Below are 14718 nucleotides of genomic sequence, written 5' to 3'. Positions count from 1 at the left end.
GAGTTGAAAAACTATGAAGTCCTCATTGAACTCATTTGAAAGAGCAGAGCTACTTTGAAAAACAATAAGCCAACCTGCTATAGAGCTGAATATGACCTGAAAAGTTATTTTCTATTTTTTCAGTTTTGTTTTCTTTATTGTGTCTCTGGCCACAAAGAGAGAGGAAGCTGCCTTGAGATAATCTGTGTCCTTAATGTCTGATCCTTTGAGATCAGTTCCACAAAAAGTGGTACAAAACACTAGGGATCCTCAGAGGTGAGTAATGAACAGGTTGTTCCAAGTAATTTTCCCCATGGAATGGAGAATATTCCCATATTCTCTTTCTCTCTCTCTTTCTGTTGTATACCTAGGTCTCTTGAAGAGAAGCAAGAGTCAGTTTTCCCTAGCGCCTTCCTCCCTTTGCTGGAGCTTTCCCACTAGTCATGGAGGTAGAGCCTGCATAGCATTTAATACAATCCTTTCTCCCCTTTCCTTTTGCTGGCACCTACTGAAATCCTGGCCACTCACCTTATTCGTTTTGATGAAACCTTGAGAAATTCCTGCAAGTATTGTTACTGCTTCAGCAGAACCCTCAGGAAAAATATACAGAGAATTCAGGTTTCGCTTCACATTATACCTAAGAAGGTAGTCAACACTTAATTTCCAAACTCTACAACCAGACCTCTAGTCCCTTGATTTCTTGTCCATCATCTCCCCCCTGCACTCCTTCACTCTCACCCAGCTTGAGTCTGAATTTGCTGCAAGTCTCAAACACTCACAAGCATCCTCAATTTCCTTGTCTCTGATCATTCTGCCACACTGGCCTAGCACAAGCCTTAAATGTACACTTGGTCTACTGAAATTATGGTTTTTGACTTCAGCTAGATCCTCAATGTCCCTTAATAGTTCTCTTGCGTTCTTTATCAGTCATTATTCAGAGCCACCTCTGACACCTTGCAGGGAGCAGCCCAGGGACATAGGAATGGCCTTGATTTTCACTTGGTCATGTGAAGTTTGGCTCTGTTGGTATCCTAACTCCCTCTCTGCCAAACTTGACCACAAGGTCCTAGAAGAATTAGAACTTAGTTCACATGCAGACAAAATATCTGTACAGTCAGATTTCCCATATGCAGGGTATTATGTTCAACAATCTCAGATTTTGACTATTCCAGGAATTAGACAACAGCCTCCTGACTCCTGCAGATTACTTGTCTCAGTGGTATAACAATGTATAACAATGCCACAAAGAGCAAATGCTTAAATAGTGTTTATTATGTGTCAGACCATAAAAACAGCATGTATATTAACTCATTTCATTTTCAAAACAAATTTCTGAGATATGTATTATTACTATCACTATTATTATTATTATCATTATCATTAGAATTATAATCATCCCCATTTTATGAATGGAGAAATCTAGGCACAGAGAGGTTAAGTAACTTGCCCCAAATCCAACAGCTAATAAGTGATAGAGCCCAGATTCAAATCCAGGCACTTTGTTTAGACCAGTTTTTCTCTGCTGGGATTGATTTTGACAATGTCTAGAGACATTTTTTACAGCCACAACTGGGGGGATCTTCTGGCATCTAGTGAGTGGAGGTCAGAGATGCTGATTACAACTTACAATGCCCAGGATAAACCCCAGAATGAAGAATTATCCATCCCAAAATGTCAGTAGCACTGAGGTTGATAAATTTTGGATTAAGATGTAGGTCTTTGAAACACAAAGGCTTCTCAATGGGTTTGTCCTAGGTATTTTAATGTGTCAATAAGCTTATTCTTTAGCCTATAAATCAGAAAAGTTGCTCACCTCCCCTGGGGAATAAAAATTAGGTAGACCTTGGAAATAAATAAAGGACTAGCTGACCTCCTTGCAGATAGAGATGTGTGCTGGAGAGTGCAGGGTGAGTGATGAATTCTCTGCCTTCTCTTCCAGATGAATCTCTGGAAGCAGAAACAAACTTAGGATAATTTCTCAATAGGTCACCATAATCCATAATTATTAATATATCATCTGGCTACATTTGTTCTCTTTGAGTCCTAGCCCCACTCCCTGAGCCCTTAGGCTTAGCAAATGACCCTTCAACTCTACAACTGGGAATATCAAAGCCACCAGACAGAAAATTCTCAACTGCCAAATCTTAAGACCTTATCAACACCCATTTCTTTTGTCTCAGAGGAAGAATGCCTCCCAACCCTCAATTCTGCACTTGAGACTTCACTGTCATGTGCCCTCCTTCATGATCTCTTTCCACTAAGGACTTTCTCTCTTTTGAACAGTGGTGAGCAGCACAGGCTCTGCTGGGTTTCAAATCCTAACTCTGCCACATATAGGCTGTGTGATCTTAGACAAGGGACTTACTTCTCTGAGCCTCAGGGGCTTTTTTATTGATTGGTAACAAAGGAATAAGGAGTACCTACCTTCTCAGCCTGCCTCACTCAGGTTGATGACCCTGCTACCATAGTGAAATGTCTTAGATAAAGATTATCCTAAACTTTCTAAGTCTAACTTATGTGCCCCTGCTTGGCACAAACTTTTAAACAAAGGAATCACTGAGGCCTGGGTTTTCTGTTTTCAATTCACCATTTGGTCAAATGTTTTCTGAAAACTGGAATGCTTTCCTCATTCTTTTCTAGTTATTGAATTTTTTTGTTTTGCACATTTTCAAAGCCTAGTTCCTCCCTCTTCTTCCTGGCTCTTCTCCTACTTGTTTTCTTTATTTCTCCTCCCTCTCCCTTCTGATCTCCATCGTTCTTTGCCTCTCATCCTCTTCTTCCTTTTCCTCTCCTCTGTCCCACACATTTCTGTTTCCTTTTTCTCTCTGTTTTAGGCATCTGGGAATGGAGCTGAGACTCAGCAGATATCACTATGTTTGAAAAGAGACCTCTGCCCACAGCAGAGATGTATGTCCCATCTGAACTTCAGATTATGTTACACCATGGCATATTAAAGCTGTAGCAATCAACAAACTCACTCCTGTCTAGGTTTTGTGCTAGTGGGACAAGATTCAAGATTCAGGCCTTGCCCTCAAAAACTTACCGCCCACTGAAGGGCAGGGACCATGCATACCTGACATCTGATATATAGTAAATACCAGTAAATACTTGATGGAATAAATGGATCAATATTAACATAGTCCTTTCATTGCACAAAATCTTGAGGTCCCTAGAGGGAAAGTCTCATTCCTAAAGTCATTCAGCAAATTAGTTGTTGTATCAGAACTACAACTCAGGACTCCTTATTTCTCAAGTTTAATTTGGCCAAGAATCAGACGGCCCTATGGCAGCCTGCTTTTCTTCAGTACCCATATAAGCTATAGGTTTCTGAATGGTTTTACTTTTCACCTTCATGGAATCCAGGATTCATGAATTTGGGTTTGAAAAGCACAGTGAAATTTCCAAAATAACTGGGTAGAGCAAATTCTGACTATGTGACCTTGGGCAGAGTTCACTGTGTCTCTGATCCTCAATTTCCACATCTCTATAAAGATCTTGATGAATCATATGATACTTTTAAAGTTTAACCAGGATAACACATGCATTTACCTTGCTCAGTGCTTGGCAGGCAGCAGGTGCTCAAGTGAGTTGCTAAGTGAGTTTCTTTCCTCAATTCAGGGGAAATGGCCTTATCTCTTGCCCTTTCTATAAGCACCATTCCCTTGGGTTACAGTTCATCAAGAGGGCTCAGAGAAATACTGCTAATTTATGCACCATTTGTTCTGCTGGATAATGCATTTAGGAAAGTGTAAGGTGCCCAAGTACCTTTAATTCAGGTGAGCCAAAGCCAAGATCTTCCACTGACCCTTCCAGATAGAATGGGCCCTTCATATCTAACACGGGTGATTGCTTTCTCCCTGGGCATTCATGATGGCATCCATTCACTTCAGTTGAAGAGGCCCCAGAGAGAGATATCACAAATTGAACAATGTAGCTTGATCTGGCAAGAATTTCTAGGGAGTCTGGCCTGTGCTACTGTAACTCTCCATGCTAAGTCTCTGACAGTCTACCTTTTCAGTACACATAATGAGTTTCATTTTACGATTCCATGTTGCTGCCTATTAGCAGAGTGACCTTGGCCAAATCATGTAACATTGTTGAGCCTCTGTTTCAGCATGTTTAATCATTGCCAGACAGTAATTAAGAGCTTAAATTGTGGTGTCAGGCAGACCTGGGATCATATCCCAAATCTTCTTCTCATGGCTTTGGGCAAACGAATCAATCTCAGTTGGCCTCAAATTCTTTATCTCTTAAGTGAGGATAAAAATAGTGTCTTGTTACGAGAGTAGTTTTGAAAATTCTAATGTATTGAGAACCTACTGTGTGTGAGGCACTCTCCTAGTTATTAACTCATTTCATCCTTACAATATTCCTATGAGGAAAGTATGATGATGGTGATGTCTGTTTTCCAGATAATGAAACTGAGACACAAACTACTTGGTTTAAGTAAGTTATCCAGAGTCACATAGGCAATAAGTACATTCAAACTCAGAACATCTGGCTCGAGTCCATACTCTTAACCACTAGGCTGTAGAGTCTAATGTCTGAAAGTACTTTGAGAAGTTGTTCTGGCCTTTGAATGTGAACCTTTAACAAGGAAGCATAGCCTATAATGAGCACTTAGTAAACTCTGGCACTCCTGACTGCTCTGGATAACTGTTATTATGATTGTTTCCCCTGAGGCCCCCAGACTCTGACCTGCATTTAGATGGATTTGTGCTTAGCAAGGCACCACTCTCAGTGGGGGTGGGGTGGGTTGAATTGTCTGATGTCTCATAAACATTTGGGAGCTATGAAAGCAGCTGTGCGATTTTGCGGAGTGATTCTAGCTTCAGGACTGTGTATTGACGCTGATGTCACAGCTGCTCTGAGCACCCAAGATACTGTTAATGAGCTGTTCCAAGCCCAGATGCAGCATTTTCTTGCCATCTGGCTCACAGGGAAGTGCGTGGTCTTTCAGACAAGGATGGCATGGAACTCAGACATCCCCATGTTCAACCCCATGCATGGAAAATCAAGGTAGAGGAACTATGTCCTCCCAACTGCTCCAATTGAATTGTCCTGACTTCCAGGGAGCATTTATTTATCTGTATGCCATTAATTTATTCATCCAATAACTCCCCCAAAATATTGGGCATATACTATGTGGCAGGTATGGTAAACATTGGGAATACAAAGATGCATAAAATATTGCCCTGGTTTCGAGAAACAGTCTAGGGAGTGGATGTGGCTCAAGAAGTAGAGCACCTGCTTCCCCCATGGGAGATCCTGGAATTTTAAATGCCTCCTTAAAAAAAAAAAAAAAACAACAAGCAAAACAAATAAAAAAAAACAACTCAGGGGAGCCAATGTGACTCAGTGGTTGAGTACCAGCTTCCTACATAGGAGGTCTCGGGTTCAATTCCCAGCCCCTGGTGCCTAAAAAAAGAAAAAAAGAAAAAAGAAATGGAGCCTAGTCATGAAGGGCATGGAAACAAATCATATGATGACAATATGCTAAATTCTATAACACAGGTCATTATCAAAGACTCTGGGAATAAAAAGGATTTAGTGACTTGATCTTTGTAATGGACACTTAAAAAAAGACTTTGCATGCATACCAACCTCCAAAATCTTTCCTATTCAAAAGTACTCCCAAAATAGGCCAAAGGCAAATCCCATCTTTCACTACAAAGATAAAGAGGGAGAAGTTATCCCTGACAGATGGAATGTGTGCACGTGACATAAATATATACTTCCAATCTGGGTCACCCTTGAATTTCAGACTCCTAAATTAAGATCTCAACAACATCTCCAATTGAGTATATAATGGATATCAAATTAACACATCCAAAATTACACTTAGTATTGTTTCCCCAAATTTGTTTCTTTCCTAGCAAACTCTCCATGTGAATAAACTATACTACATTCAAGGAAGAGCTCAAATCAATGATCTTGGAGTAATTCATGACCTTTCACACCTACATCCAACCCATTATTAAGGACTGTTGGCCCCACTTTCAAGATATGTCCAGAATCCAAGCACTTCTTAACATGCAGCCCTCTCCCTTGCATCCATGTCATTCCCATCTCTACCTTGGTCTCCTGAAATGGCCTCCTCATAGCTCTTTTCCCTTCTACTTGTGCCACAGCCTGTCTATTCTCAGTGAAACAGTCAGAATGAATCTTTTAAAATGTAAATGCTGCCATATTCTCCTGATTGCTATTCTTCAGTGACTCTCCCATGGCCTATAAGACCCTCTATTGTCTGTTCCTTTTCTATTTTCCTGAACTTACTTCATACATTCATACGACTTTGCTCACTCCCCTCTTACAACTCTAGTCTTTCTCTACTCCTCAAGCACACTAAGATGTGGAAATATGAGCATTTTGACATGTGTAAGCATCTTGACATGTCAGACCAGTTTAGAAGAACTTACTTACCAGGAGAAAAGGGAATTGGGGGCGAAAAATCCTGAAGAAGGGAGTGAGTATAAGATTTAAAGCCCAAATGGAGGGGTTGGTCTTAGACAGTAGGAAAGATGCCTCCTCTAGATTTATAGGAAGAAGGAAATTAGGATGGATGTGGAAATAGAATCTGGATTGAGAGCCCAGGTAAGAGCATTGGTTAGTGGGTAAGGCCTGAGAAAAGTCTTCTTAGAGCAACAAAACCAATCACAGCAAACCCTACCTTTAGTTCAGGTATTTATAGAATTCTCCCCCAGAAGGGGAGGAAGGAGGTTAATGGTTTGGCATTCATCCATTAATTCATCAGTTATTTACTGAGCGCCTTGTATTCATCTGGATCTGGCTTTAGGAAGAGACAGTAGTGTGGAGTTACTTTTACTGAGCCACAGGACTTAGAAATAAAAGACAAACTTGCTCAGTGTGGCCTTGAAAACTGTCTTTAATTTCTGAGCCTGCTTTATTCTTTGCAAAATTGGAATAATAATGATACCAGCCCTGTTGATTCAAATAATTATGTGAATCTCTGAAGAGCTCTACATGTATCAAATGTAGTGACTAGACTTTGCTGAGGAAGAAACTATATCTGCTTCGTTCCTTATTATGTTACCTGAAGTAACCTCTATACATTACGGAATGAATGAATGAATGAATGCTTTGGAATCAGTTTTGGGAAGAGGAACAATTACATAGATTTTGAGCAGCTACTGGGTATCTTTTTATGGGCAAAATATCCTAGGTAACTAGTGCAGCAAAAGTTGCATCTTGACTCAGAAAGATGTTTTCACGGTTTGTGCCTCCAATATAGGAACACTCCTAAATTAAATGATTTAACATTTATTTGTAATGAGATCAAACCATTTAGACTTCTTCTTCAGTGGCTTCTCTAATGCCCCCTCCCTTCATTCCCTTTTTCAACCAGCACTAAGGTAGGCACACGCTTATAGTTCTACACCCACTGACATATAAGTTAGGACCATTTCAAGATCCACAAATATCCACAAGCTGTCACAGTTAGCTGAAATGAACAAGATGAATTTTAACTGGGCTCAATGTAAAGGAAATCACTGAGGTCTAAAAGTGAATGATAAAGAATAGATGATAAGAAAAACGTAGTGGCTGCCCCAATACTAAAGAAAAATGAAAAAAAAAAAAACAAGAAAATACATCTAAGGGATGAAAATCTGGAGAGGATCATATATTCAATATTTTTATAATATTGTATGAGTCCCACAGTAAAATAAGGGAATACTTCTCTCCAATTGAAATGAAATTGGAACATATCAGTATGTTCCCCAACTAAGCCTGAACTAATAGCAGCTCCCTTATTGGTTACTAGCCTCCAGATCAGGAAGTGAGGTTGATGATATTGACTTGAATAAGAATATTCATTGGTTTAGATCAGTTCCTTAGTCCCATGTAGTTCAGTTTTACTATTTGGTCAAAAGTAAATAGTTTTCCTGGCCCTACCCTAAGAATTGCTGTGAGAACACTTTTGTGTAGCTGCCTTAAGTTAAAAAAAAAATCCTGGCATTAATTGCATACTCTCCTAAGTGATTTGTATGCATTATTACATTTAATCTTCATTAAAACCCTATGAGGAGTGGACTCTTATTAACCCCATTTTTTGGATGAGAAAATCGAGTATCAAAATGGGTAGAGTAACATCATCAAGGTGACATAAGGTCGTCAGGACTGACTGTGTCCCTTAGTCCTTCTCCAAATGAGACAGTTAGAACTGGTAAGGGCCAAACAGGCACACAAACGTAAAACACTCAAAATACTTTAGAGAATATGTCAGTCCAAGATGAGCATGATTATTTATAGCTAGAGCTATTGCTCTGATCTGAAAACTCCATGCCATCCAGCCATTATGCTCTAAAAACATCTAGCCCTATGTTAATTTCTCCACCAGGCAAACTCCTCTAGCCTAATAAAAGTGCTTGCTGAGAAGGCTCAAAACCCAGTAGCAATTAATTATTGACAGAGCATGTGAATTAGAGATAAAAGAAAAGTCATTCTTTCTCCACACACACGATAGTAAATAAATTTAATTATGGTAGGGGAAGTTAAGGGATCTTCGTCTGTATTAAGTTTTATTAGCTGAGACATTTAAAAGCATGTCATCATAACAAAGAGGTCTTGTGTAATCCTAAATGTACCACTTTGGTGCAAGGCTCAGAACTTAATGAAGCACATGGTGGCAGATGGCCTGCTGTACCGATAGGTATTGAACAGGTTTATCGTCAATTAACTTTGGTCTACATATGCCTATAGCAAATTGACTGTATAATAGGATCCTGAGCCTCTCTTTGTCAATGATGGGCTTGCCACATAGGAACTAGGGGACAAATGGCAATGTACCCCTTTAATATCTTGACGCTCCCAGATGAGACAATATCACTCTGCAGGTGATCAAAGACAGAGGGGTGGATGTGAGGAAGCAATGTTGGCAAAGGAATACAGAGACATGGATGGACCCATGCTTGGGGTCTATAACTGGCTTACTGGGTAACCTTGGGAGAAAAGAAAGAAGAAAATCCCCATATATTGAACCAAACCTATGCTAGATGCCCTCACCCTATATGCCATTTTATTCTCCACAGAATCTTAATGTTAGTTTTACTTTAGAAATGAGGATATGAAGGCCTGGGAATGTGACTCCACTTGCTAAGGTCACAAAACCTGTCTCATTCCCATGTCCATTCCCTATTCTTGGGCTTCATGGCCCCATTTGTACAATAATACCTTTGAACTAGATCAGAGGTCAGTGAACTTTTTCTTAAAGGGCTAGATAGTAATACTTTAGGCTTTACCAACCATATGGTCTCCATAGCAACTTCTCAACTCTGCTGTTTTAGTGCAAAAGCAGCCATAGACAATTTATAAATCAATATGTGGCTATGTTCTAATAAAACTTTATTTATGGACACTGAAATGTGAATTTCATGCAGCAAAGTATAATTATTACTTTGATTTTTTCAAACACTTAAAAATGTAAAAATCATTCTCAGCTGTAGTTCATGCAAAAACAGGAGGCAGGCAATAGTTTGCCAACCCATGGATGAGATAGTCTTTGAAGTCTTGTTGAGCTCAGAAATTTTCTGAAAGCCATTACAACAATTATTGTTGTGTCCTTACTATACTGAGCTCATACATTTGCCAGAATCTATGGAAAATACAGCATTATCTCCTTTAATCCTTTAACTACAGTGTGCAGTACCTGCTATCATTATCTCCATTTCAGAGATTATAAGACTAATGCATAGAAAAATTAAGTACTTAACTGGGTTAAATAGAACTGATAAGAAGTAGAGCAGTGATTTAAACCCAGATATATATGGTTCCCAAGAAAGAATGCTTGGCTTTAATAGTCAGGACTCAGTACTATAGTCAGGTCATATAGTTAAAAAAAAAGAGCTTCCAAGTATTTATCAATTAGTTTGGTGGCTTCCCACTAGGTTAGTTATTTCACACATTTTGTGATAGACCAAATGTTAAAATATTTCTGTATAGGAATAACTGCTCTCTTCCTTTTTCCTCCCTCTTCCAGAAATGTGATGCCTAAGACTTTGGATGGGCAGATAACCATGGAAAAGACACCAAGTTACTTTGTGACAAATGAAGCTCCCAAGCGTATCCACTCCATGGCCAAGGACATCAAATTGATTGTGGTGGTGCGAAACCCAGTGACCAGGGCCATCTCCGACTACACTCAGACGCTGTCAAAGAAACCTGAGATCCCTACCTTCGAGGTGCTGGCCTTCAAAAATCGGACCCTGGGGCTGATCGATGCGTCTTGGAGTGCCATTCGAATAGGGATCTATGCTCTGCACCTGGAAAACTGGCTCCAGTATTTTCCCCTCTCTCAGATCCTCTTTGTCAGTGGTGAGCGACTCATAGTGGACCCTGCTGGGGAAATGGCCAAAGTGCAGGATTTTCTAGGCCTCACGCGTGTTGTGACTGAGAAACATTTCTATTTCAACAAAACTAAGGGGTTCCCTTGCCTAAAAAAGCCAGAAGACAGTAGTGCCCCGAGGTGTTTAGGGAAGAGTAAAGGTCGGACTCATCCCCACATCGACCCAGATGTGATCCACAGACTACGGAAATTCTATAAACCCTTCAACATGATGTTTTACCAAATGACTGGTGAAGACTTCCAGTGGGAACAGGAAGAGAGTGACAAATGAGGCTAAAGATATGGAGGGAAGGCTAGTAAATAGCTAAGGAGGCTCCTTACCTGAGTCTTGTAACCCCCTCTGCAGCTTGAGGCTTGTTGGAGTACCAAGTAGATTTCCTCTTTCTCCCCAGCAGGATTTGTCTGCAACACTGTTGGCTTAAGCAAAGGGGTGGATGATCCCAGGCATGCCCAAGGAGGAATCAGGTCTGGTTAGACAGCAGCATCCGATTGACCAGATGGCCACTAGAACCCACTGATAATCCTTATCTTCTGCTAGCTAATAGAGACTGAGGACAGAGGATAAATAGCTATCAAGGTCAGCAGCAATGCCAGGAATGTTTTTTTGAATGATAGAGAGAGAGGTCTGCTTTGTTTGGAGACCCTGGGTTCTAATCTTCAGCATAAGCATCTGCTATATAAATCTCTGCTTTGGCTCTCTCTCCAGAATGCTATCCAGGACTCCTAGGGAGCAAGTGTCTCCCTTGCAGGTGTCTCTACCCTTCTCCTTAAAGGCCTCATACCACAACCCTTTGATTTTCCTCCATCCCACAGTACAAAGGCAGAGGCATGCACATTCCTCACCAACATAAACCTGATGCCCTTGGAAGCCTTGGTTCCAGGGCTTGGTTCTCTCTTCATGAGTCTCCCAGGTTGTGGAGGAGCTTAGCATATGCCCCTGTGATAGAATTAGGTCTGCAGGGCTGTTCTCAGAGTGGTGGGACTGCAGGTGAGTGCAGAATCCCAAGGTTGGCAAAGATCAGTGGCCATATCTGAAAAAAGAAAGTGAGCCCACTTTTTGGAAAATACCCTTATCTCAAGGCCCTCTACCCCAGCACCATAGTTCTGAACATTGCTATTTGAATGGGCTCTGTCCTCTAGTGTCCCCAGAGGGGCAAAGACTATGATGGCATGGCTTTTGTCCTGAATAATCCTTAGCAACACAATGAAGAGAGGAGCAGGCACAATTCTGCAGCCCTTTCTATTTACCCCACCATGACCCCCACCTGGTTATCTCATGTTTCATTTGCCCTATTCAGAGATGGCACACATTGGGACAGTGGCAAGAAGGCTGACTCCATTTTTCAGATCAACTTGGGGGGGACGGGGCAGGGCTGTCTGCAGATGCCTCCATCAAGGGCTCCTGAATTAAGTGTCTCTTTCCATTCATTTGATTATATTAAAGTGCAGCATTTGACATAAAGCACTTGTTCACAGATCTCCTAAACCAGGAATTGTTCTGGGAAAATTGGAAATATGTATGAAGGGGGGAGTTAAATTTGTTCAGCTGTTATTACACTGTCATTTCTCCCGCTAAATGCAAATTGTGTTGTTATAAAGCTTAATGCAACCTGATTAATGGGTTCCTATGGCGTGTTTGTGTTGGTCACCTCCACCCCGCGCCCCCGCCCCCAACATCCTGGCCTGCTGGGAGCACATCTTCTCTAAAGTAGATAGAAAGGCCCAGAGGATTCTGTCTTTAGGGCAGGATGGATCTTGAAACAGTGCAGAGAATGGAATCCTGAAAGAAGTGTGACTTTTCCTAACTTAAGCAATCCTGGAAAGGAATGAACTTACATGCCAGATTTAGAAATAGCCTTACAAATAAAAACTTTTTTTTCAGATGAGAAAGTTGTTATTGAACTGAAGGCAAGAGATACACCTTCATTACCAATGTAAAATAAAGGATAGATGAAAATATATACATAATATATACACATATATGTTTATGTACATATATACACACACCTATATGTTTGTATACAAGTGTGTATATGTATACACACAAATGCATATACACATAATTGACGGAAGAAAATGCATGGTTGTCCAGAACGGTATATTGTGAGGCTGGCTGATTTAGGACCTTGTTTTATAAGCAGAGAAAGTAGTGGGTTTCAGCCTTTGTTACACATCACAATCAGCTCTGGGGTTTTTCCAAAGTACAGATTCCTGGGCTTCATTTCAGACTTATTGATGAATAAGAATCCTGAGGGTTTGGTTCTGGCATCTGTCCTTTCAAAAATATTCTTATGGAAACTGGGATTGAGGACAGTTGAAACAAAATCTTGCCTGTGCCCTTTGTTGCTTTCCTTTCCTTCCTCTCATCCTCCTTAGGATTTTGTGGGAATTACTTCCAAGGGAAGAGGCCTCCAGAATTTGTGGCTTTCCTGGAGGAATGTGGTTGCTTTTGGAGTTCAGTGGCAAAATAAATAATGGGCAATATTATATCTTAGGCAACCAAAGAAGTATCTGTTCATAGGAAAGCTTTAAAGAAGGTTCTTTGTTGGTAAAGAATGACTATTGGGAAGCAGATTTGGATCAACTGATAGAGTGGCTGCCTACCATATGGGAGGTCCAGGGTTCAAACCCAGGACCTCCTGACCTGTGTGGTGAGCTGGCCACACACAATGCTGATGCACGCAAAGAGTGCCGTGCCATGCAGGGGTGCCCCTGTGTAGGGGAGCCCACATGCAAGGAGTACATCCCACAAAGTGAGCCGCCCCACACGACAAAAGCACAGCCTGCCCAGGAGTGTTGCTGCACACACGGAGAGCTGATGCAGCAAGATGACATAACAAAAAGAGACACAGATTCCCCATGCCACTGACAAGAATGGGAGCGGATACAGAAGAACACACAGTGAATGGATGCAGAAAGTAGATAACGGGAGGGGGGGGGAATAAAAAATAAATCTTTAAAAAAAAAAAAAAGAATTGCTCTAATCTACACTCATCTCTTACAGACTTCAATCATACCTACATCTCATTTTCCATCTCCCTGGCTGTCTGCCTATCTCCTCAAGCCCAGAACATCAAGACCTTAAGTACTACATCCAAAGAAAGATAGTGTGTGTCCTTAAGAAGAAGTCCAGTTCCCTATGGAAGAGACATAAATATGATGAGCAAATCCATTTTTGAATTCAGTTAATCAATATTTAACAAAACACTCTGAGGTGGGAAATAAAAGGAGCCCTCTCCCCCTTAAAATATCTACACATTCTTACATACACAGTATACTGAAATTCTCTAGAGAAAGAGGGCAGAGGCTCAGGCTTTGTGATCTTGAGGATTTTTATTTTTAAGAGTCTATTGGTGATACGGTTGAAAACTCTTGGTTCTGAAAAGAATACAAACTTGACATACTTAAGTTCTATTTTCTGCAGTGTCTACTCTAGCTTGATCCTTATGACTCTGGAAATAAGCTACTAAGCCATGTCCCCTTTATCAGTGGGGAAACTTGCAAAAAAATTTTTCTATCTGAAAAAGCTAAGCCAGCCTGCTAAAATAGAGTCAGGTTAATAATATTTCTACCCTATTTAAACGTGAGCATTACAACTCACAGGAGATTGAATTTTGTATTTGATTTCAATTAGCAAAGCATAAATTATATTTAATTTTCTATCCCCCTCCCTTCTCTCAAATGGATGATTCACAGCTCTGGAAAGGTAGCTGCATGTGGTTCGGAGATGAGGGGAAAAAATTCATCTTTCCAAATATTGCAGCTGTCATTGCTCCCATATTCATCTCATTTTTGCTCCATATTCATCTCTGTGTCTAAAAGATAAAATAGACTAGACCTTGCAATTTAAACTTACTGGCTCACAACAACAACAGCAATAACAAAAGCATTTAGCAGCCCCATTTCTGTACCCCGTTTGGTTTTAGAGTAGTAAAGACATGTCCACTCACAGGGAGTTTCGTACATACTTCAGGAGCCCCTTAGTAAAACTTTAAATTTTAGGAGAATGTGGCCTGCTCAGTCCCACGGAAAAAGAAGTTATAAGCTCAGTCTCACTTTTTTAAAAACCTCAATTCTTTGTTTCTTCCAGTTTTCTGTCTTTCTTCCTTCCTCCCATACACTTGCCCACAAGCCCACTAGTCCCCAAAGGAAACCTCTACACATATAACTGGGCTTTATCTTTGTCTTTGTGTCTTAGGTAAATAGCTTTACCAATCTGAATCTTAGATTTCACATTTCCAAATTGAGTGAATTTAATCCCTACCCTGCCTACCATACAGAGTTGTAGTAATGATCAAAATGAATTAATGGATGGGCAGGCAATAGAAAGGAATACTGTGCTCCATTGACAGAAAGGATGATGATTATGATAAAAT

The 14718-nt window shown here is 40.5% G+C and overlaps 1 protein-coding gene across 1 annotated transcript in view; it reads left to right on the top strand.

The window, feature by feature from the left end:
- HS3ST4 (heparan sulfate-glucosamine 3-sulfotransferase 4) overlaps nt 1-13314 on the top strand; it is a 529209-nt gene extending 515895 nt beyond the window's left edge. The window contains exon 2 of the mRNA XM_004450451.2: nt 9977-13314. Within this exon, the coding sequence (XP_004450508.1) occupies nt 9977-10613 (637 nt within the window). The 3' untranslated portion in view covers nt 10614-13314. The remainder of the gene's footprint in view (nt 1-9976) is intronic.
- The last annotated feature ends 1404 nt before the right edge of the window (nt 13315-14718 follow it).

This window comes from Dasypus novemcinctus, chromosome 23 (assembly GCF_030445035.2).
Source record: "Dasypus novemcinctus isolate mDasNov1 chromosome 23, mDasNov1.1.hap2, whole genome shotgun sequence".
Classification (NCBI taxonomy): Eukaryota; Metazoa; Chordata; class Mammalia; order Cingulata; family Dasypodidae; genus Dasypus; species Dasypus novemcinctus.
This window is presented reverse-complemented; position numbering and strand designations above follow the sequence as displayed.